The sequence below is a fragment of the Equus quagga genome, chromosome 7, assembly GCF_021613505.1.
Source record: "Equus quagga isolate Etosha38 chromosome 7, UCLA_HA_Equagga_1.0, whole genome shotgun sequence".
Taxonomy (NCBI): Eukaryota; Metazoa; Chordata; class Mammalia; order Perissodactyla; family Equidae; genus Equus; species Equus quagga.
In genome coordinates, this window is record NC_060273.1 from 14,776,001 (window position 1) to 14,793,216 (window position 17,216).

The 17,216-nt window shown below is 42.0% G+C and overlaps 1 protein-coding gene across 1 annotated transcript; it reads right to left on the reverse strand.

Annotated features, from left to right (window-relative positions):
• Positions 1-1,400: 1,400 nt before the first annotated feature.
• Positions 1,401-16,785, reverse strand: GDE1 (glycerophosphodiester phosphodiesterase 1). The gene is made up of 6 exons (XM_046668450.1): positions 16,385-16,785; positions 11,366-11,541; positions 8,183-8,288; positions 5,617-5,709; positions 3,223-3,434; positions 1,401-2,001 (listed from the first exon to the last, which is right to left on the reverse strand). Exons 1-6 carry the CDS (start codon positions 16,643-16,645, stop codon positions 1,854-1,856), a joined length of 996 nt encoding a protein of 331 aa, XP_046524406.1. The 5' UTR covers positions 16,646-16,785; the 3' UTR covers positions 1,401-1,853.
• Positions 16,786-17,216: the final 431 nt, after the last annotated feature.

Here is a 17,216-nt window from a genome sequence, read left to right on the forward strand (position 1 = left end):
AACCCCTAAACTAAACCTTCTAGGTAACTGCTTCATAGTAGTACCTATTAGCACCCCAGTTCTTCATCCAAATTCTCCATTCTTCAAGGCCCAGACTGCCTCAGCATAGGATCTAAATCCTTAATTGGGCCTGGCTGAGTCAAGAGCAAAATGGATTTGGGACAAGGGTCAAGTGACAGAACTCCTGGCTCTTAAGAGGTCTTCACACCACAGAAGGAATGTTAACACCATACCGTCCCTAAGAAAATCCCCTCCCTCTTGGTCACTGTGCAGTCTCTGAAGGTGCGCCAAGGGGGAATTCAGTCCACAGATGTTTTCTTTGGTCACTTTCTCCTCCTGTCACTCCAGGCATAACAAGGCATGGAAGTACATGCAGTTTATATATTTGTTCCATTCATTGAATAAATCTGTCCCGTTGTTGATTTTAAAATTCAAGAAAATTTCTTTGTAAACGTTGATTGGAAACGTCCCAAGCCCCATCTCTCGCACCCCGGCCAACACCAACTGTAGCAAAAATCAGTTTACTTCTCACCACCATCTAGCTGTGCGGACTGGTGGCCTGGCTGCTGCAGGGGTGAGGCTGGGGACCCTCTGGGACTCAGGAGGGAGGTCATGACAAGGCTTTGGGCCTGCGATCAGGGCTGCAGATGGGGCCAGAAGGGGGAAGCATGGGCAGCCAGAGGAGAGAGACAGCTTTGCAATTCCTTAAGGACTCGACTTCCTTTTAAATATTGCTCTTTAAGTTAACAATAAGACCCCCGGAAGCTCACATGGCAAAGAGCACAGAGCTGGGAGTCCAGGGCCCCGCATTATAAAGGCAGACGGGGCAAGGCGTGAGGAGCAGGGGCCCTGGAGTGAGGCCCACCTGGACTCAGTCTCATCTGAGACCTTGGGTAAGTGACTTCGTGCAGTGCCTCGGTTTCCTCACCAGTAAAGAGAGAATGCTACCTCTGTAAGACTTTTGTGAGGGTTAATTAAGATAACGCATGTTAAACCACTCAAGTTCCTGGCAAATAGCAAACAAGAAATTTTAGTTATCATGAGGTTGGGCTCTGCTACGTCAGCAGCTGTGTCATTTCTGAGGCTGACCCTTCCCTGCCACAGGTTTTAGTTTTCTCATTTGGACAAGCCCAGATGGTCTGGGAAGTTTCTTCCCGCTGTAACTGCGATCCTCTGCTGTCGAGCAGCCTAAAAGGGGGCAACTCTGCCCCCTACTGGTTTGTAGCCCTTATTTCAAGATACCATTAACAATCTCCCTCCAATGGGTCTCGAGATTTCCCGCCACTTCACACTGAAGCCTCCCCAGGGGCTGCTGCCCTGGTCACTGGATTGCAGACACAGCTTCCCTGAACTCCTTATGTTTTAGGATATGACGCTTGGCACACAGTTTTCCCTTAGAGTTCCTTTTAATGATTTTATTAGTAGGGTCACAAGTTTGACATCAACATAGCTGAATACAAATAGATAACGTAAGTTACGTAAGTGTGTCAAGTTTTATAATGTCAACTCTGAGGAATCATGCGTTTCCCATGCATTTGCACCTGCACCCCCCAACTGCACAACTCAATGTGTGCTTGTGCTCAGTGGGTCTCCGTGCACACCTCCGCTAGGTCGGGCAGGAGCTGTTGTGCCTTTTGGCAGACCGATTTTCAAGAACAGTGTTGAACTCAGGCATTCCATGGAGCATGATGGCAACACCGGGCTTGAGTTCAGGTAAAAATGCAATGACGACTATTGCTTGTGCGAGCCACTGGATCTCCCAGGGCGCGGGCTAGCACAAAGGGTATTTGGATAGCCCTGCATGAGGCCAGCAGGCAGTTTCTGGACTCGTGTTTCCTCCCTGGGGGAAAAGTCTAGAACTGAGATGTGCAGTCTTCCAACATGCTGTCAGTGATATAGCTGGAACGAAGATGGGACTCGTAGTAACTTTTTTCATCAAAGGTATTAACAGTCCAGGCGACAACTTGAATGCCTTTAGCTGACCACTTTTTTAAGTAGTCCCTGGAGAAAGAGGAAAAACCAATCCTGTTAGAATAATGACCAACCGTCCCAGGAATCTATATGGTCATGAAGTACGGTCTTCACCGGGTACTGACAGTGCTCAGAAACAGCTGCTTAACCGGCCTCTGCACTGCAGTCAGAGGGAGCGTTCCAAACCCAGCACGAGAAGCGCCTCCATGTTATTCTCGCTGAAAATACTTCAGCGGCTCACTCAAGATGCCTCCCGCCCCCCAAGCACTGGAGGCCCAGCCCCGCCGGACTCTCGGGCCTCATCTTACACCACACTCCCACTTTCTCTCCTGTGCTGCACAATACTGAGTTTCTTTCAACTCCTTGACAGGACCAGGCTCCTTCCTGCCACTCTTGCAGTGTTTTTCCCTCTGACTTGGATCTCCACCCCCTGCCCTCCTCAATTACTACTCAGCCTTCAGACCTAAGCTTAGTTGTCACTGCTTTGGGGACGTTTTCTCTGACTTGGTCGAATTACACAGTATATTTGCACCGTTCTCTCCTACACAGCATTCATCTTAGCTGCTAAGTTTATATTGATTGATTTTTACTTGATTAGTATCTATCTCTTCCACTTGACTGTAAGCTCCAAGATGGCAGACCATGGCTTTATCTCTTTACCACAGCACCTTCAGTTTCCTAACATGGTACCTTGCAATACTGTAGACATACACCAAATATTTATTCAACACATGCATGCCTGAAATAAGATGAAAACTGCAACTATAATCAGCTGAAACACACAGTTAAAAAACTGCCAAAAGAAAGATTCAGAGGTTGCTAGCAAATTACGGCATGGACAGTCTCTTGGAAGTGATGGAGCAGAGCCTGTAGGGTTCGGAAAGAGGGAGAAATGGTGGGAGAGCTGAGGCAGGCGCCCACAGGATGTTTTCACTGTGGCTCTGCCCTGGATCCTACATTGGTTTTCAAAGGGAGCCAATCACAAGGAAATGTAATCTCTCATCATAGTTTGGCAAGTTTATAATTTTTTTTTAAATGCATTAAAACCTAAGAATATTTGTCACCTTGTTTTAGAAAGAGTGAAATATGCCTGCACCCTTCCCACCTAAGAAGCTAGACGCATTCCAACTTAAAAAAGGCATGGTGGGCTTTGTGGGTGGGAACCAATCCAGGTAGACTACTGTTAATCCTTCCTTGCAAAGAACAGTCTGGAAATGGGTCAGGAGAAGATAAAAAAACCTTCCAACTTACGGGGATACAAAATCCTTTTGCATGAGGAAAGCTGAAATTCCACACAGGTACCATAAGATATTATGCATACTCCAATCGAGCAAAATGTCCATTACCATAAACACGGACAGTTTCCAGAAAGTATCATAGCGTGGCTTCCCAGTTCCCGTATAGCTAAGGCACCAAGGTCTGTGAATTAAAGCTGTTACTACATTCTGATCTGTTTGTCTCATCTGAAAAGGAATTTTGGAAAATAAAAGAATTATTATATCTTAAGTCCAATACCTCTCATTTGCTCTTTAATATATTTTTTTAAAGATTTTATTTTTCCTTTTTTCTCCCCAAAGCCCCCCGGTACATAGTTGTGTATTTTCAGTTGTAGGTCCTTCTAGTTGTGGCATGTGGGACGCTGCCTCAGCGTGGGCCGAAGAGCGGTGCCACATCCACGCCCAGGATTCAAACTGGTGAAACCTCGGGCCGCTGAGGCGGAGCGTGCGAACTTAACCACTCGGCCACGGGCTGGCCCCCTCATTTGCTCTTTAGATAAAGGCACTGTACTCATTCTGACCAACAGATGATACTCTGCCCCCGACCTATCTACTAAATAAGTACTCTACCACAAACTCATTGAGAAAATAATGTGATGCATGTAAAGCCTTTAATGTAGGTATAAATATGAACACATCCTTCATAATCCTAAGAGAACTGCAATCCCATCTTTAAAATGAGAAAATCACAATCTCAGGGTCAAATTTAATAAATGTCACAAGAATTAACTTTCAATGAGATATCAATTTAAATTCTGGCCAGTGGTAAGTAATTAGAATTCAATGAGAATGGAACACAATCATTTCAAGATGGGCTGGTTAGCTTTTGATCCTTTCTAGAGAAAATGGCTGAAAAAGAGTTGTGGACATAGGGAAGTGCAGTGAGAAGGAAGTGAGAAGAGAAAACAGAGAGGAGGGAAGGGGCCAGGGGAAGGGGAGACGGGAAAGGAGAAAGAGGGAGATGTGGACGGAATTCCTCCAGTCTGCGCTCTGTGCTCCCCAGGGGATGTATCATACATCTTAAAGGCCTCTGTGGTCCACTAAGTTTGGGAAACGCTGATCCCACTGTCGCAAAGCCCCATGACTCTCTGTTCTCCATGACAGTGTATATCTGGATAGGGGCCACCCTAACTGTAAACTTTTAAATGTATGCTCTGTCAGTCTCTGTTGAAGAATGCTACAGAACCAACTCATTATTTTGGAAACTGGTAAATAAAGGAAAAGATTAAACACTTATTTGTCTAGTGGGTAACTAAACAGTAGATGGGAGTTTCTAAGTGTAGAAGTATTCTAGCTTATATGTGAAGAAGAAATGATAGAACCAAAATATTAACATTTTGCAACCCCCGGTAAATTGAGAGCTGGCCTCCGTCAGTAACAGCAGGTGCTAAGAGCAGAGTCAACCAGGTGTTACGTGCCTTCTGATGGAAAAGATCCTCACCAATAAAGTTATCTTGCCAAGATGAATTGAGCTTAATCTGATCAAGGCCTTAGTTCTCACTACCAACTTACAGGAAATATACAGAGGAAAAGGATGTGTTAACTGTGTCACAGCAAAATTAGCAAAATCCAGACTTGGGTAAACACTATAAAAACAACCTTAGTTTCTTCAATAGATACATCACGAGGGGGAAAAAAAGAACGTGCAGGTTTTAAGATTCAAAGTTATAACATGCAGTCCTCATTTGGGTCCTGATTCAAATGAGGACTGAACAAATGAACAATTTATAAAAAAACAAAAAGCCATTTATAGTATTTCTGAGACAAATGAAAATTTATACATTGATCGGATACTTGATGATCTTAAGGATATACAGTTAATGGTTTCAGATGGGACAAAGGTATCGTGGCTATATTTTAAAAAAAAGAATCACTTTTTAAAGATAATGCAATTTTTATGGATGAAATGATATGATGTCTGGGATTTGCTTGAAAATAACACTGAGGAGGATAAATGGGGGGTGTGGATGAAAGAAGCTGGATCATGGTTAGAGAAGGGCTCACTGTATTACTATCTACTTTTATGTATATTTAAATTCTTTATGACTAAGAGTTATTTTTTAAAAGGTATATTCTGCTGTCACTTAGTGAGACAAGCTACATAATTCTTTCTGTTCTGAGAACCTTTACCAAAGTAATGTGAATGAACCTTTCAACCACATGAAAGAAGGAGCTAAAGAGGAATCATGGTACTTTAAATGGGGTCTGAGTACAGGTCCCTTCCTGAATTTCTCATTGACTCAAAAGAGGAGTTTCTTAACTGATTCAGCTCAATTTAACAAGCATCTATCTTATGCTTACTTAGCCCGTTGCTTTTATCACCACCAACCAACATAGTATTACGTACAACAAAAGTCCTGAACCTTACCTTATAGATAACATCTGGCAAGAAAGAGCAGACAATACTATTATTGTATAGTTGAGGAAACTCCATATATATTTTCTTTAGAGCATCAGTAGCCTGTAAAACCAAGAGATTCAAGTGTTTAAAATCTATTGAAATGTAATAGTCCCAGCCATTAACTATGACATATTAAGTACAACCCTACCAAATAAACCAGAAGTTTACTAATATATGGGGACGTTGACTAGAGTACCGGCAGATTCCATCATGCCCTGGGACACACCTTAAACTCACACCTGCAGCAGATAAGGCAGCAGCCGGGGAGCACTGATTTCCCACCTTCCGCAGGGGCTCGGCCCTCTGCTCAGAGTTTTGGAAAGTATGGCAGACTGCAGGCCAGTGGAGGCTGGAAGCAAAATTTTAAAATCTTTTCCTTATACCCTAGTTTACCCTCTAGGAAAAGTCCTTTTCTACCCACAACTCTATCACCTTTTGTCTCTCCCAGCTGAAGCAGGAGCCAACCAGCCTGGGAACTACAAAGGGTAGATCTTATCAGTCCAGGGGACTGAGAGGGACGTCGTCCATCACCAGCTTGGAGGCAGAAGCAATGGGACAAGGGAGAACTAGGAAGAGCTGGACGTCTCCCAGCTCCTCCCCAAGATGAGCAGAAATTTCTTTTTGTAATAGTCTAGCTAAGAAATAAAGAAATGATAGAATTAAAATATTGACATTTTGTGACCTGTAGTCAATTAACAGATTTGGCCATTGAGCGTCAAGAGCAGCTAACTACAACAGGGCTGACCAGACGTTAGGTGAAATGTAACGTTGCTACATCATAATTCGTGAAATACTGCTAATTTTTGGAAAGTCACACATACCAATAGCCAAATATAAGCAACAAAATGCATTGCAAAAAAGAAGAAAGAACACAGAAATTACTCATGTCATGCTTCTCCTTCTCTAATATAATGGAGTGTGAGCCACAGAGCCAAAGCTGTTTCCGTGCTGTTTGAGCTATCACATGCACTGTAACTCTTCACCTACATTATTTATTTAATTCTCACCACAACCCCATGCGGTAGTTTCTATTGTTATTCCCATTTTGCCCACAAGGGAACTGAAGCTTATCAAGGTTAAGGTTACCCTGTAGTAAGTGACAGAGCTTAATCACCGTCTGTTGGACTCCGGAGCCCATAACCTTCGCTCCTGTGTTCTAACAGCTCCCATCTGCTGCCAACACTTGTTCTTCGGAGAATTAGATCACTATGTTCTACTCAATCTTGCCCAAACCACCTGTGAGCACCCAACCAGAAAGCTTAAACGGATTTTTTTTTTTTTTAACTTTCTTCTTTTTTCCTCCTTTATCCTAACAGAATAAGCACAAAGGTCAGTACACTGTGGGTGAAACGTGGGAGCTTTCAGGGTTCCCAGATGTGAGTCATATCATTAACGAAACTGGAAGTGCTCATTAAAAACACATGTTCCTTGACCCCACCACCCTTGACATTTTTAGAATTTCTTCCCTGGGTGGTATGGCACAGGAATCTGTATTTTTAATAGGTATTCCTGGTGATTCTGCTGCAGACTGATCAGAAAGCCTGGACGGACACAACTATCAGTTTACCAGCAGAATAAATCAGCCAGAGCACCATTCTCCTCTTTCTTCAAAGACAGGCGTTCACTGTACTAAAGTTAGAGTATATACTTAGGCTCAGATTTTAGGTTTCAACGACTGCTTTCAACTATATCCTGGGATTAATAAAGAAAACTGACATCATCAGAATTGTCAATCAGTAGATGGCCATTACTGATTTTAACTATTGCTAGGGGGAAAATACCCAAGTTGTCCAAATGCAGAGAAAAGTATTTGTACTTGAAAAGCTGGTTATAAGAGAACAAATGTAATCTGAACCATATTTTCCCACCGATTTCCATTACAATAATGCTTTCATGACTAAAAGTATATGTTCTAAAATGTCAGCAAAATTTTATTTAGCAACGTCATATCTAAAGAAATTATAATTTTCTCATAAAAGTATAACTACTCAAATCACAGAATTACAAAACTATCCATAAGGGACAGAAATCCTACAGAAGGGATAAATCTATGTAAAAGATAAATATCCTATTAGCTATCAGAAGCTTTAAAGACAGGAGTTCTCTTCAACGTCAGTCCACAGTTGTCCACCTGAGACCCTTAACTTAGCAGCAAGATGTCACTGGTCTTGTGTCCAACTCCTAAATTCCTTTTTATGAGGTTACTTGAGTGACCTGTTCAAAATGTTTACTGTTCATTTAATATCTTTTGTAAATACTTTATGCAAATCAGAGAAACCTGACTCTTTCATTTTGTGCTAGTTGTAGAATATTAGGAGCTGTTAAAAGGTTCCATCAAAGATTAAAAGGTTAAAAAGGTTTACTGTTGCCTCAGAGATGTGGATTTTTGCATTGTAAACTTCCATTAAGCAAACACGTAATTTATAAAAATAATTTAAGAAGAATAAATAAAATATGTAGTTACTTTTGGAAATGACTAGCAATTAAACAGGACGTCTTTTTGAAAAAGTGAAGGCGCTGGTCTAAACGGTACCTTGTTTGCATGGCCCTTGACATCAAAGAAGACTGTGAGGTTGTGGCTGAGGCACTCGGCGACGGCTTCTCTCAAGGTAGGGATCTTTTCATCAGGGAAATCATTCCTGTGAGGGGGAGGCGCCGTGCATTGTGGGAAAGGCAAAAGACGAAAGTTTAGTGGAGCAGCCCCTTCACAAACGTCTTCCAACCAAAAGGAAAGAGTGTTTCCTTCCTTTCTTCAACCAGACCAAAGTCCAAGGAAAATTTACTATATGTACTTGAACCAAAGGACAGATATTCTTGACCAAAGAGCAACAACAGCAAAAATCATCTAAATTTTAGGAATCACTGCATTTCCACTGAATTAAGAATATAATTAGTAACTCAACCAAAGGGGAGAGTATATGTCACCTTTGGAGAACTCAGAGACTTAATTTTAAGATTCAAATTGCTCTAATAGACCCTTTTGCAGGAGAAATTCCTAGAAATACATAAATCTGTTAACTGTATTGCTGTGCATTTATTTAAATGCAACTCTTGAAAATAAACAATTTTTCTGATAAAGAAAAGGAAAATTAAGTGCCTGACATAAAAAATCAGCTTTCCCCACATAATGAAATTTCATTCCATATGATTTAACTTATCCTAATTCAACTATATTATGTCGACTGTAAGATCTTGGTTTAAAAAAAGATAAAGATAATTTAAATCACACAGGCCATTCTGCCAGTCATTCTATGCAACATCTATTGCCTGGGAGTGAGAGATGATGGATTTGCTATGCCCTTGGCCAATCTTAGATTCCATTCCCCCTCTCAGCCTGAGCATCTCACCACATTAAACGTAATTCTAGAGAAAATCCCTATTTTTCCTACAACATGGTCCCTAAACACAAGCCACTTACTTCATTTGGTTTTAAAGCAAAGAAAACACAACCTGTTCCAACTGCGGGAGAAAGACTGGTTGTATTAAAGACATTAAAATGGTATATTGACTCTGATATCATGCCTTCTTAAAGGATTTTAAGGGTAATGCTGAAACTAAGCATTTTTTGTTTTAAGTGTTGACTTTGAACCTGACATCTTATTGGCTGCAATGTCCCTGGAATAGTAAACCAGCCTTTCCCTTGCATACAATAGAGCAATGTAATATCTGACGACAGTAAAGAGCAATGCCAGCAGCCTGGACTCAGAACTTTCAAGTTATTAACATTCTTTCTAGAGTAAAATATGATTTCCTTTGGCTGACTTTTAATTTCTTTCAGATCCTAGCAAAATAAAGTCTGAATCATCTTTTAGGGAGGACTAGAACTTAATCACTGAGTGGAATACTCAATACCCCAGGAGTATTGATCACTGCCTGGAGAATTGACACAACATGAATAACAGTGAGCACACCTTTTTCAGTATATGACAACGAAGACAAGGGGAGGGGGCTTTACATAACCACATTCCAAAGTATATTATCCAGTATACCAATTCCAAGGTGTTTATGGCTGTTAATGGCGGGAAGGGCATGGGTTCTGTGGTCATATGTTTGAGAAACACTAAATTAAAGGTAAGAAACTAAATTAAAGGTTGATTGACCTGGACTGTTTATCCCCAAGGGGACCATCTAGAGTATAGTGTTTGATCTTATTTGGGCATAGAACCCTCTCCTTGTGGAACATCTTATAAGACTAGCTCTGATAGACAGATAAATACACATATACATATATAAACACCACACACACACATAAATACTTTGGAAGCTACTGGTTTAAACTATACCAGGAGGGGATTAAATTAAGCATCCGAAAGAACTTTCACCCTCCAAGAGTTGAGAGAGACAGGGGTAACAAAAACAGCATGGTGTAGTGGACATTTCTTTGGAATGGAAATTGGGTTATCCAGATTCTAGTTCTGCCTTCTTTATGAACTAGTCATTTGTCCTCGAGTCATTTAATTTTTCTGGGACTCTCTCTAAAAGCAGGATTGATTTAGATATGCACTGTCCGATACGGAAGGCACATATGGTTATTTAAGTTTAAATTTATACTTAAATTTAAAAAAATTAAAAATTCAGCTCTTCAGATGTGCTAACCACATTTCAAGTGTTCAGTCACCACAAGTGGCTACCACATTGGACAGTGCAGACATACAACATTTCATCACTGCAGAAAGTTCTATTAGACAGTATTCTACATGATTTCTAGGATACTTTCCATTCCTAAAACTCTAAGATCCTTCACTAGTTTGTTACAAGGATGTAAAGAGTTAAAAGGGCTAAGTTAATAGATGATACTAGGGAGCTGGACCAGTGGCGTAGTGGTCAAGTTCACACGCTCTGCTTTGGCAGCCCAGGTTCACGGGTTCAGATCCCGGGTGTGGACCTACATACTGCTCATCAGGCCATGCTGTCGTGGTGTCCCACATACAAAGTAGAGGAAGACTGGCAAAGATGTTGGCTCAGGGACAGTCTTCCTCACCAAAAAAAAAGGTGATATTATTACCTGAAGATTTTAAAGAATGCATCATTTATTTCTTCTTTTTAATTGAGATATAATTGACATATAACATTATATTAGTTTCAGGCGTACAACATAATGCTTTGATATTTGCATATATTGCAAAATGATCACCACGCCTAGTTAATATCCATCACCATACATAGTCACAAATTTTCTTCTTGTGATGAGAATTTTTCAGATCTATTCTCTTAGAAATTTTTGAATAGGCAATACAGTATTATTAACTATAGTCACCAGGCTGTACATTACATCCCCAAGACTTCTTTATTTTATAACTGGGAGTTTGTGCCTTTTGACCTCCTTCACTCATTTCGCCCACTCTGTATCCCATAATTTGTTTCTTGATGTACCTGAAGGCAAGAAGATCGACAAGTAAACCTCTGCAACTGCCTTCAGCCTCATGATTCTATAATTTGTACAATAGCTCAAAGTAACTGTCATGTACTAGATAGAGTATTGTCTTGAGAATAATTCCGGGGCCAAATCTGGCCTCAGTGGGAAACGATGAGTAACATCCATGCCATATTTCTGTTGCTCCTGGCACCTGAATTACCTGGGATACCTGTATACAGTTCAAAACAAATTATAACAAAACCACTCTCCTGGAGCAGAGATGTCATCAGAAGGTGACAGTCTTTCTGTGATCTCCACCAAAAGCTGAGAGGGATGTTTAAGTGACAATAAACCACTTACCTTAATCTGTGATTTGCTGCAGGATTAAGCTTCCTAACTTGTTCAAAGGTCAAATCACACAATCGACCAGTGCCATCAGTCGTCCTATCCACCGTGTTATCGTGCATTAAGACAGGAACCCCGTCAGAAGTAAACTCAATGTCCAACTCCACGCCCGTTGCTCCATTCTTAGCTGCCTTAACAAAAACATCAACAATATTAATGTCAAGTGCTCAGAGGCATCATTTTGCAATCTAATCACTCAAGACAACCAACAAGGCTGGCTAAGCAAACAGTCAGCGGAGTCCTTTCCCTCCTCTACCAAACAGCAACCCAATTCGTTTCTGTTTTTCATGGATGGTAACCTTACTTCAACTCCTACACTTACGGATTCCTCCAAAACTTCAACTTCCCCACTCTGCCCACTCCCCCAGTGGCAGATGGGGAGACTCCTGGAACTTTAAGCTTTCTCTGGTTGCTTACCCAAATGGGCCATTAACAGCTTACAATTACAAACATTTAGGCAAATTCCACTGTTTACCTAGACTAGGTTAGGTACAGCATCTCTGATGATTCCCGTGTTGACTGACTAGTTGGATATTTGCACGACTTTGGCATAAACAAGATCAGTCAAGTTTTAGTCGGTTTAACTCCACCCTCCCTAGCAGAAACACCAAGCCCACTTCTTGGGGACACTACATTTGTTATGTGAGCAGCAGTGGCTGGTGGCCAACAAGTTGGTAAGCTTGATGACGTAGACTAGAATTTATCTAAAAAGAGAATTTGAACATTAAATTTTACGAGCCAGGCTCCTCTGAGACACACTGTCCACCGTTTGCCTCCTTGACTTCTTTGTCACAATGAAGCTGGGAAATGTTCATTATGATCAAGGTTTTAAATTTCTTTAAAAATTTTAAATTATACAAACACACATACTAGTACACAGCAAAAAAGACTTAACAGATGCTAACATTTTGCCACATTTGCTTCAATCTCTTGCTGCCACCAAACATAATAATAGCTATTATTTATGAGTCCTTTTCTCTTTGTCAGGCACAATTCTAAGTGCTTTAAATGTGTTAACTCATTTGATCCTCATGACCCTTCAGTAGCGACTATGAATATTCTCGTTCTCAGATGAGGAAACTGAAAGAGATGAAGGAACTTGCTCCAGGCTACACAAACGAGGACGTAGTACACGCTGCTCTCTTAACCACTATGACTTTACTGTCGACACTACAGATAGAGCTAAAATTCTCCCCCTTCCTCTCCAGAGGTAACTGCCAGCTTAAAGCTGATGAGCCTCATTCCCATATCATTCTGTTATAGGTCTTTATGTATTCACTACACACTTAAGTACGCATAAACAACATATGGCACTATACTAGTGCACAGGAAGCATTCAATAAATGTTAGCCATTGGATTTTATTGTGTGTCCTTTTAAACACATTTTTAATTGTAACCTAGTCAAATTTATCATTCATGTTCTTTATGAGTGGAGATTTTTCTGTTTTATTTAAATCCCTTCCTACTCCTATTTATAAAGATACATAACTATATTTTCTTCTAAGCTTCAAAGTTTGATTTTCACATATGTGACCAAGATTTTCTATAAAAATCTCAATTCCAGGGGCTGGCCCGGTGGTGCAGCGGTTAAGTTCGCACATTTCACTTCGGTGGCCCAGGGTTCGCTGGTTCGGATCCCAGGTGTGGACATGGCACTGCTTGGCAAGCCATGTTGTGGTAGGCGTCCCACATATAAAGTGGAGGAAGATGGGCATGGACGTCAGCTCAAGGCCAATCTTCCTCGGAAAAAAGAGGAAGGCCTCAGGGCTAGTCTTCCTCAAAAATAACTAACTAAATGAATGAATGAATGAATGAATGAATAAATCTCAATTCCATCACTCACTGGCTCTGTCATCTAGTTACTTATCATATTGTAACCTCAATTTCATCATCTTTAAGATGGTACTTCTCTAATGATCCTAAGAGTTGTTGTGAGGATTTAGAAATAATACATGTAAATTACCAGGCTTGGTGCCTGGCTCAGAGTTGGCACTCAACATAAGCTATGAGGATTAGAAAAACACTCACGTCTCAGTGAAAAAGTCATTACAATAATGCTTACATCTGTGCTGGTTAAAAGGTCTGTCTTTCTGTAAGATTAAAAGATCTATCTTTTCTAAGTTAAAGACACAATAATGCCCTGGGAAAACAACATGGGTTACATATTTTGTAACATCAAACTAGACCACATTTTCAGTGTTCACAGTGCCTGCATCTCTCATTAGAACACAAATGCTACCCTTATTCCTTGATGCTGGCACCATAATTAGGTTCAATTACACTTTCATTCATTAGGGCCATCTTTGGCTACAACACAAAATATAACAATGGTGAGGGACTATTTTAGCAAGCATACTAGAACTGAGTTCATTTATTTGTCTTTTCTGTGTAGTTTACCAAGGCCCCAAACAAAAGCTTTATAAAAGAACCATCATATTAGTTTCTTAGACCCGATCTTCTATGACTGCATTCAACTTCCTTTAGCAGTTATAGAGGCAAAAAGATGAACCCGATTCTAATTCACCTATTAGTATACACTTCATACTCATCTTTTTTATTTATTTAGAGAAGTTTCTTACAATAGTAGTTTTGGGAGGAACACATTCATTTTACTTCTTTCAAGTTTTCCTTTCTATAACTACTTCATAATCTACCAGAAATTCTACCACTGTCAGAATGCCTTCTCTGATTTTTCACAGAGTAAAATGTTTATGAATATAAATTATGAGCTGCAAACATGTAAAGGGAGGAAGAACAGGACAAAAAACAAACTTTGATGGAAATAAACTACAAATTTCTTTTGAAGTCAAGAGGGAGGATGTGACCTTGCCTTCTGTAGTCTGTATTCAGCAGGTAAATTCTGTTATGCTAAAAAGCTCATTGATAATGACCTTATAGTCAAATTAAGCTGAATTACCACATCTCATTTCCTCTTAAGACCAGTAATCAACTTGGCACAGTGTTTATTTATCATTATTACATACATTAAAGAGATGCTCAACCTAAACATACAGAACACGAATGGAATTTAGCTATAATTCTCTTGCAACACAAGAGGATATGAAACACCCTATGTGTATGTCTATTTCACATTCACACATCCTCATTCAATATGACTTACATTCACCCAAACATGTTCTTGGCCAAACTACCACATCCATTGGTAAATACTTATGAATACCTCCTGTGTTCAATTAACAATGAGTTATACTTTAAGGCAACTTACATAAAGGTAAGTAGAAATGGAAGCCAATGACAATTATGTGCTTTTCTTCCGATGGTAATTATCATCTTTCTTGTCATGACAATTCTATCTCCTGTGTAGCTCTGTTACTTCATCCAACCTCTCTGGGTTTCAGTTTACAATGTAAAATACCTTCTTCAATACCTTTAGATTTGTTTTTAAACAGAAGGCAGAAAAGCTGCTCTGTCTCCCTTCCCTCACAAAGAATCAAGGGGAAAAAGCATAAGATAGTTTAATGTGGTTTATAAACAGTCAGTCTCTGCTAAGTTAAAGCCTGCCTTCCTGACCCCCTTCCTTCTTCAGACATAAATTTTCACCATTACATTTAAATTTTACCTACATGATTTTAAAGAATCAAGCCATTTTTAGAGTCTTGGCCTAAAGAGCTTACATTTGTGGAGGTCTTATCATGGGCCAAGCACTTTATGTGGACCACCTCATGGAATCACAACCTATTGGGTGGATACCAATATTATTCCCATTTTACAGAAGGGGCAACTGAGGTCAGGGCTGGGCCTAGAGTGAGGAGAAGTGCCCTTGGGTGCCGTGCTTGCTACACCCTAGTCACGACTCTGGGACGCTGACAGCTTAAGTAACTTGCTCATTTCACAACACTGTCTGTCCCTAGCTGGACAAAGCAAGGACAGTCGGTCCAAGTTTTTACATCCGAGAACATATTCTAATCTATGACAAACAGCATTGGGGCTTGGAATCAGAAGGCTGAATTCTAGAAAGAGCCATAGTTTGAGTCAGTTTTCCTACCCACCCCATGTTAAAATAATGTCTCAAAGAAATGAGAGGATCAGATCTATTTCTACAGATGCAAAAGTGCCTAGGCAACTGAAAAGCTCTCTTACTACGCAAACTGTCATATGAAGTCAGGAGACTGCCAGGCAAGCCTTGTGATAAGACGAAGCAGAAAGTGATTAAGAGTCCTGCTGGCAGGGTTATCTGAGGGTGAATGTGTGTGTTTGGGGGGAAAGGTGATAAGATGACTTGGGTAATTCGGAGGAACAAGCAAAGACAGCTCTTGTGCATGTGATCCATTGAGAACAAACTCAACCACTGAATGAGACTCTACTTAACCTGGCCACACTTCCTACTGCATTCACCAGCCTTTCCTCTGTTCCTTGAAGTCAAGCCACATATGCCTCATGCTGTTATCTGAACATTCCAAAATCATTCCCACCTTAGGACCTTCGCACTTGCTGCTCCCTTGTCCTGGAACACTTTTCCGCCAGGTCCACAGCTGGCTCCATCTCCCAATCTCGGTTTCGGTTCAAAAGTCACTTCTTCCGAGAGGATTTCTCTGACTACTCTATCTGCAATAGCATAACTCCTCCAGTCGGTCCTTATCCCATTACTCTATTTCTTCATTGCCCTTTTCGCTTCCTTCTTGTGTGTTTACTTGTTTAAGGCCTGTCTCCCCCACTCCAATACAAGCTCTGTGAAAGCAGGCACCTCCTTCCGTCTTGTTCATGACTGTATCCTCAGTGCCTGGTACCCAGCAAATATCTAAGTATTATGTAAGCAAACACATATTTGCTATTTTCTATAAATACTTGAAGTCGGGAGATGGTCCAGACTTCAGAGGGATCAGAGCCACCTGAATGTGTTTCTTGCGGACGAAGGGGGACCCGGGAAGGCTCTCAGATGAACACTGGGGAAGCTGCGGGAGGACGAGCAGAAGTCCAGCTCCCAGGCGGGGCGCGAGGCGTGGGGGGCTCACCTGCCGAATGGCCGCCAGCGTGTTCTCGGGCGCGTCGTGGCCGCCGCCGCGGTGGGCGATGGCGGAAGCGCGGTTCCGGGGCTTGAGCACCTGCAGGGCCCTGCGGGAGGGCAAGGGGTCGAAGCTCAAGAGGCGCAGCAGGAGGTAGAGGCTCCCGGTCAGGAGGCAGGCATTGAAGGGGCTGCGCGTCACCAGCAGCAGCAGCAGCAGCAGGAAGGAGAAGGGGCCCAGGAGGCCCCCCTGTTCCTCCCACAGCCACATGCCGGCGCCCGCACCGGCACGGACGGGAGTCCCGGACCCGCCGGGCTCCCCGGACAGCAGAAGCAGAAGCGAGAGCGAGAGCCCAAGGCACTTGCCGCAGCCGACACCCTCGGAGGGAAGCAGCGCCGCACAATGGCGGCGGCCGCCGCATCCTGGAGCGAGCCGGCCGTCCAGCCAATCAGGGCCGCGGATCGCCAGACCTCGGGGGCGGGGCCGCTGCCATGGCAACGCGGGCGGGTCCAGGCCCCAGGCTCACGTTCCAAAGTGACTTTGGATTATTCTGGGGTGGGGACTTCAACGAGGGCTTTCAGACTCCAGAAGGAGAGGGATACAAGAGCCATCTTGTATGACTGGAAGGGATCTTAGTGACCCTTCATTCTGCCTTCGAGGAAACTGCCCCGGGAGCCTTGAAGGGGCAGAACGCTCAGACTATTTGTTTATTCAACTCAATTCAAGATGTGCCAAACACCTGTCCAGGTGCTCAGGACAAGGCAGGGAACAGGATGAGCAGACTCCCTGCTCTCCTGGGGCTTACATTCGAGTGGGGGGAAACAATAGTGTTAAGGGGGCA